Source organism: Gossypium hirsutum, chromosome D10, assembly GCF_007990345.1.
Source record: "Gossypium hirsutum isolate 1008001.06 chromosome D10, Gossypium_hirsutum_v2.1, whole genome shotgun sequence".
Classification (NCBI taxonomy): Eukaryota; Viridiplantae; Streptophyta; class Magnoliopsida; order Malvales; family Malvaceae; genus Gossypium; species Gossypium hirsutum.
The window spans coordinates 2,265,873-2,289,371 of record NC_053446.1 but is presented as its reverse complement, the minus strand read 5'-3'; the positions used below and the strand labels follow the sequence as shown (position 1 = coordinate 2,289,371).

Sequence of the window (23,499 nt, the reverse complement as noted above, 5' to 3'; positions counted from 1 at the left end):
TCCGATCTCTAATGTTAAAAGATGTTTCCAATTCAATCATTTTGGATATTAAAAGAATTGACTGGAATATTCAGCGAATCATATGCTGCTATAAGAAAAAAAATACTAACAATTTTAAAATAGACTAAAAATTCTAATATTTTTATAATTTTATAACTAATTTCAAAACAAGATGCTAGAACTTTAATATAAAATTTATTAAAGACAAATTTTTGAACAATTTTATTATAATTTTTAATCACATCTATTTTTTTATATAATATCTAAAACTATTTATAATTCATCCTCAACTCATAAATTATATATAATACATGTTAACATACTCGAACCCACATTTTTCTTGGACAATAATATTTATATAAATGAAGCTGAGGCTCGTAAGATAGTTTTCTCTTGGAATATATCCCAATTTCAATCAAATCAAAACGGAAAGAGTTAAATAAAACACTGACGGCGTCCTTCCACGTGGCAAATTCACATAGGATGGCTTCACTTCATCTGATGGTGAAGCAAATTGTAGAAAAAGGAGACAATAAAGAAAGGGAAATGCAGAATTAGAAACGTCAAAAAATCAGAGAAAAAAAAAAGATTTGCTACACTATATTCCATTCCAGATCTCTTTATCCTTTATCATTATTATTTCTTTTTTTCCTTTTTCTTTTTCATATAAAAACTGCCATTGAATCGAGGCCCAGTGGATCCTTTATTCTATAAATCGCCTTCTTTGTTTTCTTTGTAAGCGAGACGAAAAATACAAACTCAAGAATTTGTCGGTTTTTTGGCTCTTGTTATAGGTACGTAATTGTTTTACTTGTCGTATTTATTTTTAATTTTGATTAATACTAAGATCGCTCCATTTGTATCTTTTGATCGAATAAAGTTTGGGTCTTTTTGGAGGGTTTTGATTTTGGAACTAGAATTGAAATGTAGAAAAATATTGAAATTAATCTTTCTCGGGAATTTTTTTTTTGTATTTTGAGAATTTAAAGAAGTTAGAGAAATAAATTAATTGTTCCCAAACCCTAATTTGTGATTGGTAACTTTGATTAAAAAACAATTATGAACAAATAGGAAATTAAGAACTCAGTGATATACTTTCCAAAACATCGATTCGATTACGAGAGAATTTTGTTCTTGGATCTACTTTTGACCGGTCATGTAATGTACTGTCGTTGGTGGATTCTTGGAAGCTTCGTTTTAATAATTATATGGCTTTCAATGTTTTCATGTTTCACCTAATTTTAACTTAACAATGTAAAAACATAGAAAGTTGCAGTTTGTCCTTCAGTTCTTCTAATGTGATAGGGAAACCCTAAGTTAGAAAACTAGGTGTTGTAATCTATCAGCTTTTACTAAGACCCAAAGTTAACGTGAGGGCAATGTTTTCGTTATCGGGACCTCGAGGGTGATTGATGGATATACGTATGCGTCTTATATTTTCTTGTAATATAATTGAAATACATGAATGTAAGTTGTGGTCCCTTGAATTTGCTGTTCTTTTACATTTTATCCATTTGGTAGAACGGTGGTCAGACTTCTGGCTTCATCCATCTATAGTGTTAAAAACTAGCATAGCTAGCAAAATTACAAGACAGTGACATGTGGCGTGACTCGTGTACCTCAGATCGATATACAATGATCAGTTTTTAACAGTAGAAATAGATTTAATTTTTAACAAAAGGACCAGTTTTCTCTTTTGATCTAATTTACAGGGACTAATTTGCCCTTTTATTTAAGTAGAAGGGGCAAAATCCCCCCTACTCCTAATACGAGGGCCTCCATGATACTTTTACCTAATCTATCAGCTTTTACTAGGACCTAAAGTTACTGTGAGGGCAATATTTTGTTTTCGGGACCTCTAGGGTGAATGATAGATATATGTATGCGACTGATATCTATACTCTGTGTTGAATGGTTGTACATTTTCTTATAAAAATTGAAATACATGAGTGTAAGTTGTGGTCCCTTTAATTTGCTGTTCTCTTTATCCATTTGGTAGAAGGGTAGTAAGACTTTTGGCCCTTTTCATGAGAAAAATGTGAATAAAGCTATATGAGTTGGGACCTTATCTTTTGGTGTTTTTTCCTTATTTTGGCCCTTTATATGTCTTTCTGCATAAATAGCTGCTACTTTAGTGCTAGTATTTTATGTCTTTTTTTTTCCTGGTCTTTATCTTTCTTAGGGTCTAGTTGCTCGATTGTTGCTCCTTTATTCAATATCTGGCATTTTCATGTGTTGATCCTCTTTCATTTTCTTTTTTTTCAGAGATCAAGAGTGTCCTAGTGGTTAAATCTGAGTTTGTTCGAACTGATCCATGGATTTTGAGCAATATTATGCTCGGGAATGGAGGACAGTCCCAGGTGCTTCAACACCCGAGACTTTGAATGGTAACTTCAACTGCAATATCTGCTTAGATTTTGCACATGAGCCGATTGTTACACTCTGCGGTCACCTTTACTGCTGGCCTTGCATCTATAAATGGCTTCATGTCCAGAGTGCCTCCCTTGCTTCAGACGAGCATCCGCAGTGCCCGGTTTGCAAAGCAGATATATCTCACACCACCATGGTTCCCCTTTACGGTCGTGGCCAATCTGAATCTGAACTTCAAGGCAAGGCACTTTATAGGGGTATGGTGATACCCCCAAGACCACCGGCGAGCAGTTCACATCCTCTCTTATCACCTACATCCCCGAACAGTCAGCAGCTTCCTTATCGCAACCCTTACCAAAACCAAAACTACAACCCCCATGCTTACCACGAACACGATTCATCCTCCCCGTTGCTAAACCTCGGAGGTTCCAGAGTGACCGGATTCCATCATCCGCTTGTTGGGATGTTTGGAGAGATGGTATATGCAAGGGTGTTCGGAAATTCGGAAAGCATATACGCATATCCGAACCCAAACTACCTAACGGGAAATGGTAATAACCCGAGGTTGAGAAGACATGAGATGCAGGCTGATAGGTCACTGAATAGAATTTCTATCTTCCTCTTCTGTTGTTTCCTTTTGTGCTTGATTGTATTTTGAGCTTCTTATTTTACTTGCCATTTTGTATAAATTGTAAAGAATTAAGATGTAAACTTGTGGTATAGCCCCCATAAGCTGATGAGATTATATTGTATGATTAATATAATATTAGATTTTATTTGAAAATTCTACCATTTCTTTTCCAATTGGCTGTACTAATACCCTTTTAATTTGCAACTTGTATGTTAGGTTGTCGGTATCTAAGGCATTTGTCTCACTTGCTAATAGCAACTTGTACAAAATAAAACAATTTCAAAGAAATCATAAATTCAAATTCAAATTCAAATTAATCAGATTGAACAAGTGACATGAACTCGAAACTGTACCTCAAAATTAAAACAATCTAAATTTGAAATGACCCAAATTTTAAATTTATCAAAATTTTAAATGACTCTAATCTATAATTATCTAAGATAAAATAATCCAAAATTAAAGTAATAACTTAAAAACCTATAGGAATCATATATGTTAAAAAGAAAATTTAGCAATCATTTTCATCAAAGGTGGATATTTATTTCTTTTTGACAAATTACGGTAATGTGGGGAACATGAAGTCACAATCACCAATTCAACTAGACCCCTAAAGGGTGGTTCACAAGGATTTTATGATAAAGAGGGTAGGTAAGTGATGGGATTTACATATATAGGGTTCACAGTGGAGCATTTAAAATAAAGGTGGATATTTATATTATTTTCCAACGAATGGTTTTCTGCTTGACGCATAGCGATTGGTTATTATGAAACTAGAGGAATTCTACAAATTGGAGTGCGGTGAATTTTGAGTAGCATTCTGTATTTTTTTCTGTTGTTGGTTGTTACGGAAGAATCGCAATTATTATATTTTTGCTAATAGTAATAATTGTGTGTTCAAGATCTTGTGGATATAGGTATTATTTAGGTAAAGAGTTGCATGTGGAATGATTCACAGGGACCTCAATCGAATATCTCGGTATTGGTGAAGTATTCATCACCTCCGGAATCAGGATGGATTAAGATTAACACAGATGGTATAATGTCGTTTAATGATGATAACGTTTCGATTGGTGGAGTATTTATAGACGCAGATGGGAAATGGTTATGTGAATACTCAATAAAAGTGGACAAGGACACGGTAAATTCGTATTGAAGTTCGAGCTATTTTTGAAGGTTTGTGCATCATATGGGAAAAATGTTATAGACAATTGGAGGTCAAATGCGATAATACACTTCTTGTGGAGACCTTACTAGCAAGTAGCGTTGCCAATAGTAATCTGGCGAAGTTATGATTAATAAATTATTTACTCAAACGAAACTGGAAGATAAGAATTCGATACATTCCTAAATATCATAATATGATTGGTGATAGAATGACAAAATGCGTATATTATAATCCATTGGGTCTGACGCTTTTCAAGGATCCCTCAATTTTTATTCAATAAATTTTGGAGTCTGAAAGTGATATCCTTAACTGAATTGTTTAATTTTATTGTATTCACTTAATGTTATTATTTTCCTACCGAAAAAAAAAAGAAACAGAACCAAAGCTCCCCTCCCCTTCCATCAACTTCATTGATCACATCGATGGCAAGCTCAAGCAATAAGAAAAGGGTCAATGTGCATGGACCACCGGTTAAGTGTCATAGCTCAAAGCCCACATGTTATTATTAAATATTGGTTTACCTACCAAATTTATGGGCTTGAGCCTAGCAAAAGAGTCTATGGGAATGGATTTATCTTAGGCAAAGCTTAGCATGAACAAAACCCAATTGTAGCGTATAAGGACCTATTGGATATGTACATATATGCTCTCCAATTTGTTCACTTTATCACATTTCATTCTCGTTTACCTACAAGTGTTGGTTGAATGGTGAAATATATTATATTTTCAAAGAAAATGCATGTTTGAGTCTTGAAGATGACATATTTAAGATGAGCAGTCATAAATCTCGAACATGAATCATAAAATGGGTATGAAAGATGATAAAAAAAATTTTCATCATTGTTTATGTTTATTTTTAGATTTACGTAGCACGAGATATAACACATCGGTAAAAAAATCTGTATTTTTTAAGTTTATGTAAAAATTATATGAAAAGTCTAAAAATTCAATGTTTTAGATTCAAATGTTTTTATTAATATAAAAAGATAAAAATATCCTAATAATAATATAACATACTATATAAAATAATGGTTTTTTAATCATTTCTCAACTAAATTTGTGTCTGATTGACCCGTAACACCAACTTAATCATAAGTTTTAAGTATAAGAAAATAAGTCAATAACAATATAGAACATAAACAGAGATGGTGTTAGGAAGTGCACACGCGCACACACATATATAACACAGCTAACAATGATAAAATTACATTTTTTATGGTCCCTTTACAAATTGTAAAATTATAAGTTAATATAATGGTAAAATTATATTTTAACCTTGTTAAAAAATCATAATTCAATTTTGGCCTCCGAAAAATTTCTTACCTTCGTCCCTGAATACAAATATCTAAAATAAATAAATAAAGACTTGGATAATCAAAATGTTGTTAGATAAATCAAAAAATTAATACCAAGTTTGATAAGTATTAAATTTATATTATAAAATTATAAATTAACCATAAATTTATTATTTAATTTAAATATATTAGACTTTCATACTTAAGCAAGCAATGCTAGGTGCAGTTCACTTAGACACCCACTTCACCAACAAAAAAAACAATGATTATTGATTAAGTATCAAGCAAAGCATGTGCTTAGTGAATGATTATTATCATGTCTTTCTTTTCTTGTAACTAATCCATATTATAAATATATATTTTAGATTATACTAGACTCACCATATGTTTATTAAAAATTAATATAATAAATAATTTTAATATTTAAAATTCAATGTATTAGTTTTTTCTTTTTTTCTCTAAGTTGTTTGCTTTTTATTTTTTGTTTTGCTTAGCGGCGATGTTAGTCTCCAGGCTGGCTAAATCCCGCCTTTTTCCTCTCCCATCAATCCTTTCTTTCTTTCTTCTTCTCATTCACTACACACGTCTTTTCTCTTATTCAGTTTACAGATATCTTTTGTGGGTATCTTTGTTGTCTTCACAAGTTGTGATGGACAGATGACAGTCCTTATTGTTCTCTAAAACTCCGCCAACCACCAGTTGTTTTTCTTGAAAAGTGGGTGGCTCTTCGTCAATTTCTTAATTTATTTTTTGGTTTGAGTGCATTTCAGAATAATAAATGATTCCACGTGTTGATTTGGACCATTGTTGTCTTAAGTTTTATATTTTTTTATTTGTTTTTCTATTGTTTAATAAGTCTTCAGTTTTAGAAGTTTTTGTTTGCTCTTGTAGCACATTTTTTAGTCTTGCTTATGCATGTAATTTTAATTTTACAAGTGATTTTAAGGATGATTTTATTGTCGTTCTCTCTAGTTTGATGAATGCTCAATTCTTTTATTGATTTTTGCTCGCCACTTTGGACCATCCAAGGTTGATTTCATTATCGTATCAAGTACTTGCAATCACTCCACATATGTTGTGCTTGAGTTGTGACAAAACCAATTGTCAACGTGTCATAATGTTCTATTGATGCTGAGGCTAAAGCCTTTGTTGTGTTGATGAAGCTTGTCCTTCACCATCTACGACGAGTGTTTGCTATTTTTTCTCTCTAAAATGTATGATTCCATCCATTGAATGAATAATGAAATTACCTTTAAAAAAAATTCAATGTATTAGTTTAAAATTTAGGCTTAATGACAAATTTGACCATTAATGTTTACATGTTTTGTCAAAATAACCCTAATTTTATTTTTGAGCATTTTTTTGCCATCAACCTTTATTCTTTTCTTCAAATTGCTCTTTTTTTATTATTTGATGAAAGTACGGTTAAAAAAGTTAACGGGATGATGTGGTGTAACACCCATAACCCATATCCGTCGTCGGAATAGGGTTATAGAGTCTTACCGGAGTTTACAGAACAAATACAATTAATTCATGTTATTTGCTATTCATGTCTGAAACCAATCATATTCAATCATATTGTCCCTTAAGTGAACCCTCAAGGTCCAATTTATGCATTTGAAACAAGTCAGGACTAAATCGATAACTCAGGAAATTTTTCGCAAAATTTCAAAATTTTTTCCAAGGCACAGGGGACATACGGCCAAGTGACACACTTGTGTCTCAGGTCTTGTGGGCATTCGATGTGAGGCACACGGCCGTGTCCCAAACCGTGTCTATACCAGTGTAACTCTCTAGCTTGGGTCACACGGCCAGCCATACACCCGTGTGCTAGGTCGTATGGACAATTTAATTCTCAAAAATTTAGCACAAGGGTGACATGGCCAAGTCACACGCCCATGTCTCTACCCGTGTGGACAAAATAAGGTCATTTCCAAGCCTTATTTCTCACCCAACCTGGCATCAACCTATCCAACAAATTTTTGTACCATTACAAGTCACAATAATACCTTCAATTCAAGCCAATTTCAAGTTCAATACATGTCATAACATCCCATTTATCTAAGTATTTAATCTTACTTAACTGGACAAATAAACATATAAGCATATTTATGTAACTTCCATCATTTAACCATTTCAATACACACATCAAGCATGATAAGGCCTTATATAACTACATCAAAATATAATTAACACTAGCCATTCCAATGGTTAGTTACAACCAAAACATTTCATCATTATGCCTGCTTAGCTTATACATGCCATTATACCAAAAGTTAGCTTGCTTTATATATCGGGAAGTCTAAGGGATAGTGTGATGTGTCTCCGACCAAGTTCCAACCTTCACGAGCACTATAAAATAGAGGAAATAAAACAGAGTAAGCATATTATGCTTAGTAAGTTCGTATAACAGTAAATTTACTTACCACTCATTTACATTTAAAATAAGCATACACAATTCATCCAAAGAAATTTAGTAATTTGCCTAAACACATACTCTCAAGAAACTTGTTAGTCAAATATTACATATAAACATCAAGAATCAAGGATGAGCTCATCATGTAATAACTTTCATATACTTATGCTTTTCATATCATATTTTCGTTTAACATGTGTATTTCTATGACAGGTCATCTTAAGCTCAGTTTAACCATGTCAGAATTTTGCTCGTTGAATTTATTTGAAATATTGATGGATATACATGTAGTACACTCGAAGTGTACAAAACTGTAATCCATCAACTCATAATCAGGGGCACCCATTAGGGCATATAATTAGGAAGCACTCTCTTAAGCCATTAAACATGATGCTCATGTGAGCCCATGTAACGAGAAGTTTATCTAGGCTATAACAGGAAATTCATAAGAGTTTAAAACAAGAAGTTCGTTGAGCTTAACGGGTAACTCCGAAAAGTTATTATTTAGGAGATCCGGATAGCCATATAACAGGAAGTTCAAGCGAGCCATATCAGGAAGCTCACAAAGAGCCTATATTAGGACGCTCATAAAGAGCTGCGTTTGTGTCTGCAATATATGCAAGATCACAACCGATCATATAACAGGACGCTCACAAAGAGCTGTTGTAGCCCGTAACACATACAGGATCACTATCGATTAGGATGCTCGCAGGAACCATATAACGGGAAGCTCGAAAGGGCTTATAATAGGATGCTCGTAAGAGCTATGGTGTGTCCGCAACATGTGTTAAACCACAACCAATACGGGAAATCTTGTATCCATTGAATTTCAATATTTCAAACAGGACTTAACATTTATCAGGCACTTTCACATATATAATCAATTTCATATACATAATAATTGCACAATTTATATATATACAACATTCAATTTAAACATATAAATATACACAATTTAGTTACACGAACTTACCTCGTCATTTGCTCGTATATGGAAATCTACTAATCCGACACTTTTTCTTTTCCTCGATCTAACTCCTTATTTGATCTTTCCAAATCTATATAAATGAATTTAACATCAATTTGATACAATTTATATACAATTCAATTCAATTCTCATCCTAGGAAAAGTTACCATTTTGCCCTTATACTTTTCATTAATGACAATTTCGTCATTAGGCTCAGAAAATGAAATTCATGCAATTTAATCCTTAATCCAAGCCTAGCCAATTTTTACATATAACATTTACAGCCCATGCATTTCATAAATTTCAGAATTTTTTATGAATTTTATAACTTTACAATTTAGTCCCTAAATCACAATTTCATCAAAATTCACTTTACAAAAGTTGTTTATCTATCAACAACCTTTCATTTTCTACTATAAATTTCATAATTCATGCTTATTAATCCATGGAAAAACCCTAGTACCTTGATAACTTTGCAAATTAATCTCCGAGATAACTAAATTAAGCTATTATGATCTCAGAAATATAAAAATTACTAAAAACGAGACTTGAATACTCACCTAATTTGGCCAAATAAGTTTTCTCTTTCTTCAAGTCTCCATGGCTAGGGTTTCCATAGATTTTATTTAGGAAATATGATATAAAAGATGACATTTTCTTATTTTATGTATTTATCATCTTTTCATATTTTACTTTCCAATTTCATCATTTTATTTTCTTATTTTTCCATGGATGAATCATAAAAAATATCTACTAATTTCTTTTAATGGTCTAATTTCCATATAAGGATCTCAAGTTTTAAATTCCATAGCTATTTAATACCTATAGCTACTAGAACTCAACTTTTGCATTTTATGCAATTTGATCCTCTCTATAATTAAACATTTAATCTGAAAAATTTTCGTAACGAAATTTTCATATGAACTCTCTACCATAATGCAGACCATGCAATAATATTAAAATAAATTTTCTTTTTTATTCGAATTTGTGGTTCCGAAACCACTATTTCGACTTAACTGAAAACGGGCTGTTAAATATGGAATTTCATATGTAGAATATTTTTAATGAGATGTAATTTATTACTTAGATAACCTAATAAAAAATTACATGTGAAAAATAATAAGATAAATAAATAATTCATGAAGTTAAAAAAATAACTTTTGATTTAAAGAAAATAAACGTAATTATCTAAAAAAAAAATTTCAAAATGAATGCACACATTCAATATTTTCGGTTTGATTTATTAATTATTTTTTTGAAACCTCTCAATAAATAAACATATGTATTCATTTTGAAATTTTTTTAGATAATTACATTTATTTTCTTTAAATTAAGAATTATTTTTTTAATTTCATGTATGATTTATTTTTTTAATTCCAATATTATTTTATATAGTAGAAATTAGAACTGAAAAGGGGGATAAATAAAATCCAAAGTCTAAAGAAAAGGGGGGGGGGAATTAGACCAAAAAAAGTGGGTTTATTGGTTTAATTGTGGATTCACGGGCATGCAATCTTGTTTGAATTCTATAGGTAAACACCTAACCCTATATTTTAACAGTCAAATCATGTGTGCCCACCTTTCAAACTCCACTCCATTTTGTGTTCTTTTCATTTGAGATTTGGATAACGTGGCATTGAATTTTAAAAAATTGAATTAAAATTTTCAAAAAATTCGAAGGATATAATTAAAGTTTTAATTATTTTTTTCAAAACTTTTCAACTCTCAATTAGAATAAAATTAAAAAAATTAATAAGCTTAGTGATAAATTTTAACTTTTTGAGGGGTGGAGAGAGAAGAGCTTTTTGGCTTCAGGGTCTCACTCCTTAAAATAATTTTTTTCATTTAGAGTCATTTATAATTTAAAAAATTTTAAATTAATAATAATAAATTTATACTTTAATCCTTAAAATTATAAAGATATAAAATATTAAAATAATAAAATTATATTTTTACTATAATAAAATACAACGTAAAAAAATAACGATTTAATTAAGCTCCAACTCAAACCAAACAAATTATCTGGCGCTTAACAGATTTATCATCAAATAATAATTTTCTAGACCTTTAGTCACATCTGTCACTTCTCTTACTCTAATTGAAAATGATGGATGATGTTATTTAATTTCAAACTATTTTTAATATTATATATAGAAAGAAAGAAAGAATAATTAAGACAGTAAAACGAATCAAATCAAACATCTACTCTCCACAATTTTATAATTTAGTCAATATATTTTTATTTTAAAAAATATAATTAATCTATTTTTAAAATTTTAAAATTCAAGTTTAATTATTAACATTGTTAAATTTTTTTTATTAAATTTGTTGGTATAACATCTTTGAATAAAAAAAAACATTTTGTAGAAATGTAACTAAAAAAATAACATTGTAATGAATCTGAATTTAACAAAATAATTTTAATAGTATTAATAGTTGAACATTAATTTTAAAATTTAAAAAATAGAGAGACTAAATTCCCGGAAGTAAAAGCAGAGGAACTAAATTTTAAAATTGGTAAAAGTATAATAAATGTCCCTGTATCAAGAGTCGGATTGTATTTTGCCTCATTAACTAAAAAAATAAAAAAAATTATTCCGTTAGCCATGCCAATTTTTAACAGTAGAAATAAATAAAAAAACCAACTAGTCCTTTTCGGTTGAATTTTTTATTTATTTCTACTGTTAAAAATTGGCGTGGCTAACAGAATAACCAAACAATTATACCTGGCATGCCACGTGTATCTCATGTCAATGTACAGTGATACATTTTTAATAGTAGAAATGAGTGAAAATTTTAATAATAGGACCGTTTTTTTATCTGACGTATATGACTAATTTACTCATTTTTATTAAGAAAAACAAAATACAATCCGACTCTTAATACAATAATTTTCACAATATTTTTACCTTCTAAATTTATAGAGAGTTATAACAGAATTTTAATAAAAACAAACTAACAAATCCATCAATGAAATATCGAGGTGCACATCACTAGTGTTGTTTGAGTTACCAATTAAGAGATTTATCTGAAAAATAATTTAAACTGATTAGATTGAAAATCGATTTAAATAGATGGAAATCGAATTTTTAAGAAAATTTTAATGGAAACAGTAGCATGATGGATGGATTCAACCATCCGTCGTTTTAAAAAAGTATTAATTCTTTAAAAATCATACGACAAAAATAAAATTTATTGGTAATAAAACAGCTGGAAAATCGAAAGTTCTAGCAAAACCTTCTTGAAATAGTCAGACATCGCGGCCATTATTAATTCTTTATTTTTTTTTCTCAGTTTTTTATATTGTCAGAAATATATAATATATAAAATTCTAGTATTATAGATGAAGAAAATTGTATTAATAATTTTTTTTAAATGTGAAAGCTATATATATTAGTACGTTTTTGAACTCGAGTATTATATATAGAAAAAATATTATTTTTAATCCGATTTAATTTTATATTTATTCGGGATTTTATGTGATTATTAAATATTGAAAATATTAAAAATTAATTTTTAAAGAAGGAATTGAAGTGGCATGCATTAAGTTGAAATTTCACTGAAATCAAGCGATCAATATTCAATAGTCAAAGTTCCTTATACTATAAGGTTTGATTTTGGACATACCTTATCTTATAAGGTTAAAACTCTAAAAGTGAGCAAAATAAATTTATGTATTATTGAAGATGACATTATGCATTTTTATTAATAAAATTATATATTCACGTGAATTATATAACGATACAAAATAAAAATATAAATATATAAAAAAAGTATATTACTTCATTTATTTTCAGATGATTTAAACTTTATGATTCTAAATCTTAGTTTCTGCATGTATACTAATACTAGGGGCGTAACTAGGGGCTCGTAGGGGCGGTCTTCTTAAAATAAAAAATTTTCATTTAGGTCATTTAGATTTTTTAAATTTTAAATTAGTAAAGGTAAAATTATACTTTGTCTCCTTAAAAATGATAAAATTTTAATTTAATTTTTTAAAATTATAAATATATAGACTACTAAAATGGTGAAATTACATTTTTACTATACAATTTAATTTCGACCTCCCTTAAAAAAACTTTCTAACTTTACCCCTGACTAATACATATTTATAATGAAAAAACCATAAATTTCATGAAAATCAAACAAATCAACAGTTTTTTTTTTCACTAGCTGTTTTGTTTTCGGATAAAATATCACATAGTTAATTGTATTCTTTGTAAATTTAAAAATTAATTTTTATATTTTTATTTTTAAAATTTTAGTCTATTAACAAGGTTAAAGTTATTTTTTTAAATTCATATCCATTGCAATGTATTTTTTTCTTACATTATTAGAAAGCGAGTTTTTATTTATTTATTTCAAAACGTATCATCAACAAATTTAATAATATTAACAATTGAATTTAAATTTTAAAATCTGAAAAATTTTTTTTATAAATTTGTGAAAAGTAGCATTTTTTTAATTTACTTTTCTCATCATCAATTTTTTCTCTCGAAATAATTGGATTAAATTTAATATTGAACTAGATAAAAAGACAAATAATTCCGACAATATTTTCTTTTTTCCACAAACTCAAACTACAGCTTCATTTAATTTGACCAAACAGAGGTTGGTCTTTGTTTTTGTATTCATTGACGAAAAAATAAAAAAAGACAATGCCCCATGTGCCTGAAATGCATGAAATTTCAATCTTTTGTGCTTGCTCAAACAATACTTTATATTAGTATACCCTCTCCCTTTTGTCTAATAAGTTAAAATAAACTGTTCGTTATAGAAAAAAAATATATATATATAATCCTCCATGACAAAGTTGCATTATCTAATCCCAAAACCCCCCAAAAGAAGAAAAATCTAAAAGAAAATCTCTAAAGAAAGTAAAAGAAAGACCAAAGAAACAAACCACTTTCCACGGCACTAGTAGTTTCCAAGAGGTGTGTGATATAAACATATATATAATATATATTAGAAAGTTGTAGAAGCAAAGAAGGTTTTTAACTTTAAGGGTATAAATAAAGAGAGAAGAGTGGTGTGATGATGAGTAACAAAATGAGTAGCAATTATTCAAGCTTGTCGTCGCCAAAGGCGAAAGGGCCAGCACCATTTTTGGCGAAGACATATGCTTTGTTAGAGGAAGGTGAAGAAGAAGAAAGTGGAGAGGAAGGGTGTAGCAGGAGGAGGAAGAAGATAGTATCGTGGAACGACGAAGGAACGGGTTTCGTAGTTTGGTCGCCGGCGGAGTTTTCTGATCTTACTTTGCCTAGATATTTCAAGCATAATAATTTTTCCAGCTTCATTCGCCAACTTAATACATATGTGAGTGAGTTTATATATATAGTACCGTTTTCTTTTGCAATCCATATTTCATTGTTTTTATCGTCGGAACTTGAACCCGGTCGTTCGGGTGAAAGCAGAGTATCGTAGCCAACTAGACTACAACGGAGAAGATTAAATCTTGGGTTAACTATCAAAATAGTCACTTTTGTTTGTCTCGGGTTATATTTTAGTCACTTATGTTTGAAATGTTATGTTTTAGTCACTTATGTTATCATATTGTAATATTTTAGACACGGAGCGTTAATTTTAACTGTAAGCTGACGTGGCACGTCAAATCATTATTTCAGAAGAAAATTTAGGTTAAATTATACAATTGGTCCCTATACATTTTCGTTTTGAGTAATTTATTTTTTTTCTTTTACGTTAAAAGAGATGAAGAAGGGAAGAAAATAGAGGGAGAACTGGAGAAGCAAAAGCTAATGGAAACTAAAGAAAAAAGGTTAAAAAATATAAAAGAAAAAAATTAAATTGTTCAAAATGAAAAAAATATGGGGATTAATTGTATAATTTAACTTAAATTTTTTGTTTGAAATTATGATTTAACATATCACGTCAACTTAAAGTTACACCATTAGCGAGAATTAACGGCTCGGTGAATAAAATGTTACAACAAGTTAGCATAAGTGACTAAAACGTAATATTTTAAACATAAATAATTAAAATGTAACTTGAAAAAAATAAAAGTGATTAATTGATAGTTTACCTTTAAATCTTTAGTTCAAAGTTAGATATTTCATGGGGAAAATACCATGAGGACTATTATGCCAAATAAATTTTTGCCATTTCTACTAAAAAAATAGTAAATTAGTCACGGTACTAGATTAAACAATAAATTGTTCTCTATTAAAAATTTCATTTATTTCTATCCGTAAAACTGACAGGGCTAATGGCATGCATTGTGTCCCTTACGACTAATTTTTAACTAAAAAAGTAGATAAAATTTTTAACAAAATGATCAATTTAGTCTTTGATCTATGTACCGGATTAAATCTAGTTTGGATACTGATATTCCGCTAATTACTTAGGTTTTTTTTTTTTTTTCAAAACGAGAATCGGAAAGGATAATGGTGTCGTTAATACTAAGTAGCCTTAGTCAAAATTTCGGAGGTTTTTAGTGAAGTCAAAAGGATACAGCGACTTATATATATAGCCTTCATGTTGAAAAATATAGCGTTAATCAGAGTGTATAATGGATTAATGTTGAAGCAGGGGTTTAAGAAGACATCATCAAGAAGATGGGAATTCAAGCACGAGAAGTTTCAGAGAGGTTACAAGCAAATGTTAATGGAGATAACACGCAAGAAAAGCGAGCCAAGTGTGTTCCCTGCTTTCCTGAAGGCATCTTCTTCAAGTGATGATCATCAATATCATCATCATCATCATCAGATCATGAATGGCGGCAGCAGTGCTGTTGATGAAGAAAGTACATATGTTCATCGTCAAACACTGATGGAGGAGAACCAGAATTTAAGGAGAGAGAAGGTGGAATTGCAGACCCAAATAGCTCAATTCAAAGATCTGCAGATCAAGCTGTTGGATTGCATTGCTCAACACAGTGGAACTAGTGATCATAAAGAAACTAGGCTCTGCTAGTTAGCTAGGTTGATTTTGTTATTTTCTTTCGTTTTCCATTGTAGCCAAAAGGGTTATTATGGTTTGTTTGGTGCTTGAGAAAATGAACGAAAATGAAAAAATGAAAAGAAAAAAGAGTTTCATTGTAGCTTATATGTGGTCATGGAACTTATGGATTAACCTTTGCTTTCATCACTTCATTTTGTGATTTAACACAGGCCATTTACCAAAATGATCGGAGGTGTTCGTGGGATAATATACTATTTGGTACCTAAGTTTGGCTGTAATGTTCAATTTGATACTTAAGTTATTTTTTTCCAATTTGGTACTCAAGTTTGACTTCAATGTTTAAGTTGGTACCCCAGACTGACCGATTCAATAAATATTTGACATATGTACTCTAATAAAAGCATGAGTACTTAATTGAGACAAAAAAAAAGATAAAACTCAGATATCAAATTAAATCTGGAAGTCAAATTTGGGTACTTAAATGAGATAAGGAAAATTTTAAGTATCAAATTTAAAAACCTAAGCACTAAATTGAACCTTGAAAACAAATTTAGGTACTAAAGTGAATCTTGAAGCCAAAGTCAAGTACCAAATTGGAACAAAAAATTTCAGATACCAAATTAAAAATTGAAGCTAAACTCAAGTACCAAATAGTATATTAATCTTTATTTTCTTTAAATATCAATATTTTTGTTTAATGCGTAGAAATCATATATATTTTTATTTTTATTAAAATTCTAAACATATTTTTTAATTAATTTTTTTTCATGTGATGCAATAATTAGAATATGTTATATTTCATGCCTATTTATAAAAGCCCAATCTGAAGTCTTATATTAACCCATTATTTAAAAAGGCCCAAAAAATGGCCCAATCTTTTATCAACCCCTGTATCTCCTAAAACCCTACTTGAAGGTTTTGAATTTCATTTCATTTCAGAGCCAAAAATCCCCAGCAGACAGGCATGAACTCCACGAAGCTGTTGTCGAGCTCAAAATCCCTAGCTCAAAATGGGTTTTTCAGCAGATTTTATTATACTAATAGGTTCAATAAAGCCACTTTATATTCCAGGATCAGTCCTTTGGGTAGCCCTGACAAAAGCGTTGAAGCGGAGCTTGACGACTGCCTCAAACATGGGAACAACATTCGAGTTGCTGAGCTTCAACGCATCATTCACGATCTTCGTAAACGAAAGCGCTTCACTCAGGCTCTTCAGGTTTTTGGGTCTTTTTATTGCTTTTTTTTTGGGGGGGCGGGGGGTTGTCTAATTCGCTTTAATTTGTTTGAAATTTGTATTTGAAGCATTTTTCCTTTTGGGTTTTCATGGTAATATCGACTTAAGTAGTAGAGCATTGTGAAAACTTAATGATTTGCTGACTTGAATGTTTAATTTTAAACACTGCCAACTAATTTCTTAGAGTTGCTTGTAACGGCATGCATTTGACTGTGATTATAAGATGATTTGAATTAATATGGAAATTTTTTGTTTGAAATAATGTGGAAATCTGTAAGCTCGAGTAATGGATATGATTGAGCAAAATGCAGGGCTTATTTTGTGGTGTAAATTTTGGTTAAAATATGGGAACTTTTGACCTGCAAAAGTGAGTCTGTGTTTGACTGGAATTATGAACATAGCAACTAAGAGAGAAAAAAGTTTCAATTTTAAAAGAATGGATGCTCCACATTGTTGCCTAAAGTGGAGAATGGACTAATGTGAGCTGTTCTTAGGCCTGCAAATATAGACTTGTTAATTAAAGCTGATTATGGCATGGATCTTGAAATTTAAATTGTTTGATACCGGTTTTTTTAGTTTATAGTGATTGAATAAGCATTGGCATGAAAGTTTCCGGTTAAGGAATTGCGATTCTAGTTGGTATATGAATGTTCAAACATCGAACCATTAGATTATGGCTAACTGATGTCTAATGGGTGCAGGTTTCTGAATGGATGAATAAAAAGGGTCTTTGTGCCTTTTCACCTACTGAGCACGCGGTGCAGTTGGATCTCATCGGTAAAGTTCGTGGATTTCTTTCTGCAGAAAGCTATTTTAATAAATTGAAGGACCAAGATAAAACTGAGAAGACATACGGTGCTCTTCTGAATTGTTATGTGCGGCAGCGCCAGATAGACAAGTCGCTCTCTCATTTGCAGAAAATGAAGGAGTTGGGTTTTGCCTCGTCAACTCTTACTTACAATGATATCATGTGTCTTTACACAAATATTGGACAGCACGAGAAAGTACCTGATGTACTGAGGGAGATGAAAGAGAACAACGTATCCCCGGACAACTTCAGTTACAGAATCTGCATCAATTCTCTAGGTGTGAGGTCTGATCTTGAGGGAATTGAAGAAATTTTAACAGAAATGGAGGATCAACCTCATATCAAGATGGATTGGAACACGTATGCTGTTGTTGCCAGTTTCTACATAAAAGCAGGCCTTACTGAAAAAGCCATTGATGCACTAAAAAAATCCGAACAGAAGCTAGATAATAAAGATGGAACGGGCTACAATCATCTAATATCGCTCTATACGAGTTTGGGAAATAAAGCCGAGGTCTTGAGATTATGGGGTCTAGAGAAAGAAGCTTGTAAAAGGTATATAAACAAGGATTTCATTATCATGCTTCAATCTCTAGTGAAGCTTGATGAGTTTGAAGAAGCTGAGAAAATACTTAAAGAATGGGAATCATCCGGAAACTATTACGATTTTCGGATACCGAATATCATCATTGTTGGCTATGTTAAAAAGGGTCTACATGAAAAGGCTGAAACAATGCTCGAAAACCTGAAGGAGAAAGGTAAGACAACCATTCCTAATAGTTGGGGCATTGTGGCAGCAAGTTACTTAGATAAAGGTCAAGCAAAAAAGGCTTTCAAGTGCATGAAGGCGGCCCTATCGTTATTCACGGAGAACAAGGGGTGGAAACCGAACCTAAGGGTGGTCACGAGTATATTGGATTGGCTAGGCGATGAAGGCAGTGTTCGGGAAGTGGAAGAATTCGTGGAGTCATTGAAGAGAACAGTTCCGGTCGATAGAAAAATGTATCATACCTTGTTGAAGGCAAATATAAGACATGGTGAAAGAGTGGATAAGGTTTTGGACCTCATGAAAGCTGATAAAATAAATGAAGATGAAGAAACAAAATCAATATTGGCCATGAAATCCAGCTAAATTCAATAGGTTGGTTCCTCATTTTTCATTCATAATGACTTTGAATTTTACCCCTTCTTTTTGTGGTTATCTGATTTGCCTCTACTACGACTTATGTGAATTTTCTTAATGGCTATGTATTGTAGTTCTGTTTAGCACTGTTCTTGAGGAGCATTTCATTTACATAAAAGTCTATTAATTGCTAGTTTCATAGTAAATTTTAGTGAATGTTATCAATTTTGAATTGTGATTAGTTTAATGTAATGTAATAATTTGCAGGTGATATATGCTTCTGTTTTTTTCAATAACTTTCATGAAAAAGTTTTAAGGTTAATATACGAATTAGTACTTTAATGTTTAATTTGGTATGGTTTTAATATTTAATTTGACACCCAAATCTATATGTGAACCAATGAATATTTGATTGGCCCACATTATATAAATTAATGCTGTTTTTCGAAAAAAATTATATACAATTTGATACTTGAATTTAATTTTAATTTTTAATTTAGTATTTTAATTTGAGTTCAATTTTTGTTTTGGTATTCAAATCAAGCATTGTGTGACCCAATAAATATTTGACATAAATGATGAAAAACAATAAGTACATAGAAAAAGAAAACTAAGTACTACGTTAAATATTAAAGCTAAACTTGAGTGTTCAATTGGAAAATATTTCATGTATCAACTAAGGCAGAAAAAAATCTAAAGCCAAGCTCATGTACTAAATAGTATATTAACCCAATAACTTAATTTAAGAAACAAATATAATCCATAATGTTGATGGAAGTTGAACATTTTTATCTTCTAAAATTATGCCAAAATACAAGGCATAGACAAAGGTTTCCCACTCCTCAAAAATGCAAATTGTGCATATAGATACAGTAAATACTAACTTTAATCAACTTGAAAAACACAAGTAGATAAAGAGCTTTAAAGCAAATAAAAACCAGAAAAAAAAAGAAAAAAAACAAACTAGTTTTTAATTACTGTTAATTGGCATACATTCAACCTCAATGACTGAGAAATCTGGAAATGAAATCAAGGTTTTGCCCCAAAAGTCATTTATTTTAAACAAACTGAACCCACCTTTACTCGGACAGTGTCGCTTTCAGTTCACCATTGTTTCGCAGTTCCAGTATGATATCACAACCTCCGATAAGCTCACCTTTGTAATAAAGCTGAGGAAAGGTCGGCCAGTTTGAGAAGACTTTCAATCCCTGTCGAACCTCATCATTGGTTAAAATATCGAATGACCCAAAATCAATGCCTTCCTCTTTTAGGGCGTTGACAACTTTAGAGCTGAAGCCACATCTTGGATTATCGGGGGTACCCTTCATGAAGAGCATCACCGGTGAAGATGAAATCAAACTTTTTAGATGGTCTTCTAGTGTCTCTTCCTTCATGATACCTCTCTCGGTTAAAATCCTTTTGAGTTCACCACTTTTCTGCATCTCTAACGCAATGTCTGATCCACCGATAAGTTCACCTTTAATATACAACTGAGGGTAACTTGACCAATTTGAATAAACTTTCAGTCCTTGACGAACTTCATCATCTGAGAGAATGTCGAAACTCTCAAAATCAACTTTCTCTTGTTTAAGGATTTCAACTACCTTGTGGCTAAAACCACACTTGGGTTCACCAGGCTTCCCCTTCATAAACAGCATAACCGGGCTTGAATTAATCAAGCTTTGAAGCCGAGAATTTAGGTTTGCAGTCAATCCGGTCGGTTCCAAGATGCCACCGGTTCCTTGTTCAGTCCCAATAATATCAACTCCGTGATCTCTGAAAACTTCTTTAAGTTCACCACTTTCATGCATGGCAATTGCTATATCACATCCACCAAGAAGTTCACCTTTGCAATAGAGTTGAGGAAAAGTTGGCCACTTTGAGAACTTCTTTAAACCTTCCCGAACTTCATTGTCTGATATAATATCGAATGTTCCGAATTTCACCTTTTCATCCTTCAAAATATCAACAACTTTTCTGCTAAAACCACACTTGGGTTCTTCAGGGTTTCCTTTCATGAATAGCATTACAGGATGAGAGTCAATCAATTGCTGCAATCGTTTCTTAATTTTGTCATCGAGACCAGTTTGCACTTGATTTCCCATTTGGGAAGAACCGTTTGCCTTTGCCAAATCTTGGACACTCTCGAGGACGGTGGGGCCAGCAGCCATCCCAAGACTAGCAGGAGCAGCAGCTTCTCCGGGGTTAATTGACCCAGTAACCTTGGCAACTTTGTTGGCCAGACTGGAAGGATCTGCACCCTCCAATTTATCGACAACCTTTCCATCCTAATAGAAACAATGAAAAAGCCGATCATAAGCTCACATTTTGGAGAATATTTAAATAGCAAAATGGAATACTAATCAAACCTAGCATCAAGATATAAAACTTAGAGCAAATTATCAAGTGCAATATTGAAAAGAAAAAAGAATGGTCACGATTGGATAGGTCCAGGAATTCAACATCCCTCAAAGGATCAATCTACCTATAGGGAGTCCCTCCGTATCACATGGAAACTCTTAGCCTAGGAATCCTCACTCCCCGGTGTAAGAACAAGCGCAGCTAATGATAATTGTGCATCCTATTTATCGAGAAAATAAGAATGAAACCAATATTTCACAATACTTTTCATCTTTAATCCACATACTGAATCAGGGTACATTCATGAATTGAATCAACTTCAGTTCTAGCATGCAGACACATAAATTCATGAATTAAATCAACTCAAGTGCGAAAATAATCATATATTTTCTTTCAATGGTCACTTAATTGAAAATTGCACAACCAAGTTATTGAGAAAATAAGTAACAATTAGCAATATTTCGTAAACATTTTCGCTCTTTCTCCACGTACAGGCCTAGAACATATTCACGAATTAAATAGAATTTTCTGCTAGCATGCGTGTATGTCCATGATCGGACCAGTATAAACAAGTGGCCCTAAGAAATCAACCTTTGTGTTTTGCCCTCTATTACCTGTCTGGAAGAGCCATAAAAGAAACCAATAATATTCAATCATTACAAATCCACACCACACAAAAATGTATAAGGTTACTTATTTCTTCTATATACCTAGGTTACTTGGAATGCGGATCAGTCCAATACGAAGAACAAAAACTAGAACGTAAATTTACTAGGGGTAGTCTTCTCCAGTTCGTTCAGTAGAAACTGGATACGTTTTCTTTTGGAACTTACATATAATTTTTGGGTTATATAAACACAAAAACTAGTTTTACTGAATTATATTGCTAGTGTTCCCTGTTCTGTTTCAGAACATGCGTACCAATTCGAAAATCACTAGGGATGTACACTCCTAAAAAGAACAGGAATTAGCCAACTCTAATTCATAAAATTAAAACATATTCAATTTTTTAAAAAATACCCATCAAAAGACTTTACCTTGAAGAAGACAAAAAAAGGCACAGCAGAAACCGAGTATTCCTCAGATATCTCAGGCTGTTCTTCAGCTTCTACCTGCAAATAAAAAATAAAAAAATCAATACCCATCATTCAAATAACAATTTTTTTACCCCCAAAAGAAGAAAAAAAAGGAAAAAAAATGGGAAATTTTCAAAGTTTCGAATAAGAACCCTAAGGAAGTGAGAGTTGGGGAAATCGGTGGAGAGGTGAGAAAACACTTGGTCCATCTGTTTTGAAGCCTCACACCACGAAGCCCAGAAGTGAAGGATAAGCGTTGCGCCACTCTGCCGTAACCCATCGAGCTCACCCTTGGACTGCACATCTTTCACTGAACCACCAGCACCACCTCCTCCCATTATTACGGTTTTCGATATTTGAGCTATTTTCTTCTCCGCTTCGAAGTGAAATAGAGAAGAGATTTGTAGACGGCGCTTATAGAGTAACAATTCCAACCTTTTTTTAATGCTTTTCGATGTGTGTGTGTTTGTTTTTGTTTTTTTTTTTGTTTTTATCTCACAAACCACTCGAAAACCAGTTCCAAAAAACCTAGAAGTGGAACATGATTCTGTTTTTAGGTTTTTAAGAGGTCATGGATTTCCTGCTTTGTTTCCACGCTATTTTATTTATGATTATATTGATCAAACGCCGTTGGCTTGTTTTTGGCCGTTCGATTAACTTTTAACTCATTTATTCTAGGCCCTACTAGAAAGAACAGTGAGTCGAATATCTGCATCTTTTAAAGGGAAGGGATAAAGCTTTTCTACTAAATTTGAAACCTAGATTGATTTTGGTTTTTAAATTTAAATTTTTTTAAGATTTATCAGTGTAGTTAGTGTTCTTGGAACATGATTACATTGGTCAGTCAAATTAATTAGACAAAAAATTTGACTGATATAATAATTCAAACAAAATTATTAAACCAATTGAAACAAAAATTGCTTGAAATTGGTAAATTTTGAAAATTAACACAAAAACCAATAGTCGAATCAATTTAATGATATATATTTTAATTTTTTTTATAAATTTTAATTAATTATGAATTAGTGTTAGTTTAGCAGTTGAACTAATTAAACTGATTGAATTGGGAACCAATAATATGATCAATTTAACCACTTGTCTGATTACTAGAACATTGTATGTGATGACGTAATA

General features: G+C 31.5%; 4 protein-coding genes across 4 annotated transcripts; 3 read left to right on the top strand and 1 right to left on the bottom strand.

Annotated features, from left to right (window-relative positions):
- Positions 1-552: 552 nt before the first annotated feature.
- LOC121203012 (E3 ubiquitin-protein ligase RMA1H1) lies at positions 553-3,154 on the top strand. Its single transcript, XM_041102733.1, has 2 exons — positions 553-794; positions 2,266-3,154. Exon 2 carries the CDS (start codon positions 2,315-2,317, stop codon positions 3,026-3,028), a length of 714 nt encoding a protein of 237 aa, XP_040958667.1. The 5' UTR covers positions 553-794; positions 2,266-2,314; the 3' UTR covers positions 3,029-3,154.
- Positions 3,155-13,879: 10,725 nt separating this feature from the next.
- On the top strand, positions 13,880-15,775 carry LOC107924947 (heat stress transcription factor B-1-like). The gene is given in 2 exon segments (NM_001327245.1): positions 13,880-14,161; positions 15,392-15,775. Coding segments are annotated over 2 exon segments (666 nt in total).
- A 900-nt stretch (positions 15,776-16,675) lies between these two features.
- LOC107944713 (pentatricopeptide repeat-containing protein At4g21705, mitochondrial) lies at positions 16,676-19,169 on the top strand. Its single transcript, XM_041102732.1, has 2 exons — positions 16,676-16,979; positions 17,699-19,169. Exons 1-2 carry the CDS (start codon positions 16,728-16,730, stop codon positions 18,935-18,937), a joined length of 1,491 nt encoding a protein of 496 aa, XP_040958666.1. The 5' UTR covers positions 16,676-16,727; the 3' UTR covers positions 18,938-19,169.
- A 527-nt stretch (positions 19,170-19,696) lies between these two features.
- LOC107944715 (monothiol glutaredoxin-S17) lies at positions 19,697-22,947 on the bottom strand. The gene is made up of 3 exons (XM_041102731.1): positions 22,518-22,947; positions 22,327-22,401; positions 19,697-21,216 (listed from the first exon to the last, which is right to left on the bottom strand). The coding sequence occupies exons 1-3, from the start codon at positions 22,701-22,703 to the stop codon at positions 20,008-20,010; spliced, it is 1,470 nt and encodes a 489-aa protein (XP_040958665.1). The 5' UTR covers positions 22,704-22,947; the 3' UTR covers positions 19,697-20,007.
- Positions 22,948-23,499: the final 552 nt, after the last annotated feature.

Bases quoted from the DNA above. Each gene is read 5' to 3' on its own strand.
- LOC121203012 (XM_041102733.1), top strand. From the start codon at position 2,315: ATGGATTTTGAGCAATATTATGCTCGGGAATGGAGGACAGTCCCAGGT.
- LOC107944713 (XM_041102732.1), top strand. From the start codon at position 16,728: ATGAACTCCACGAAGCTGTTGTCGAGCTCAAAATCCCTAGCTCAAAAT. The intron at 16,980-17,698 runs GTTTTTGGGTCT...TAATGGGTGCAG, and splicing joins GCTTCACTCAGGCTCTTCAG to GTTTCTGAATGGATGAATAA.
- LOC107944715 (XM_041102731.1), bottom strand. From the start codon at position 22,703: ATGGGAGGAGGTGGTGCTGGTGGTTCAGTGAAAGATGTGCAGTCCAAG. The intron at 22,402-22,517 runs GTTCTTATTCGA...TTTTATTTGCAG, and splicing joins CCAACTCTCACTTCCTTAGG to GTAGAAGCTGAAGAACAGCC. The intron at 21,217-22,326 runs GTAAAGTCTTTT...TGTTTCTATTAG, and splicing joins CTTTTTTTGTCTTCTTCAAG to GATGGAAAGGTTGTCGATAA.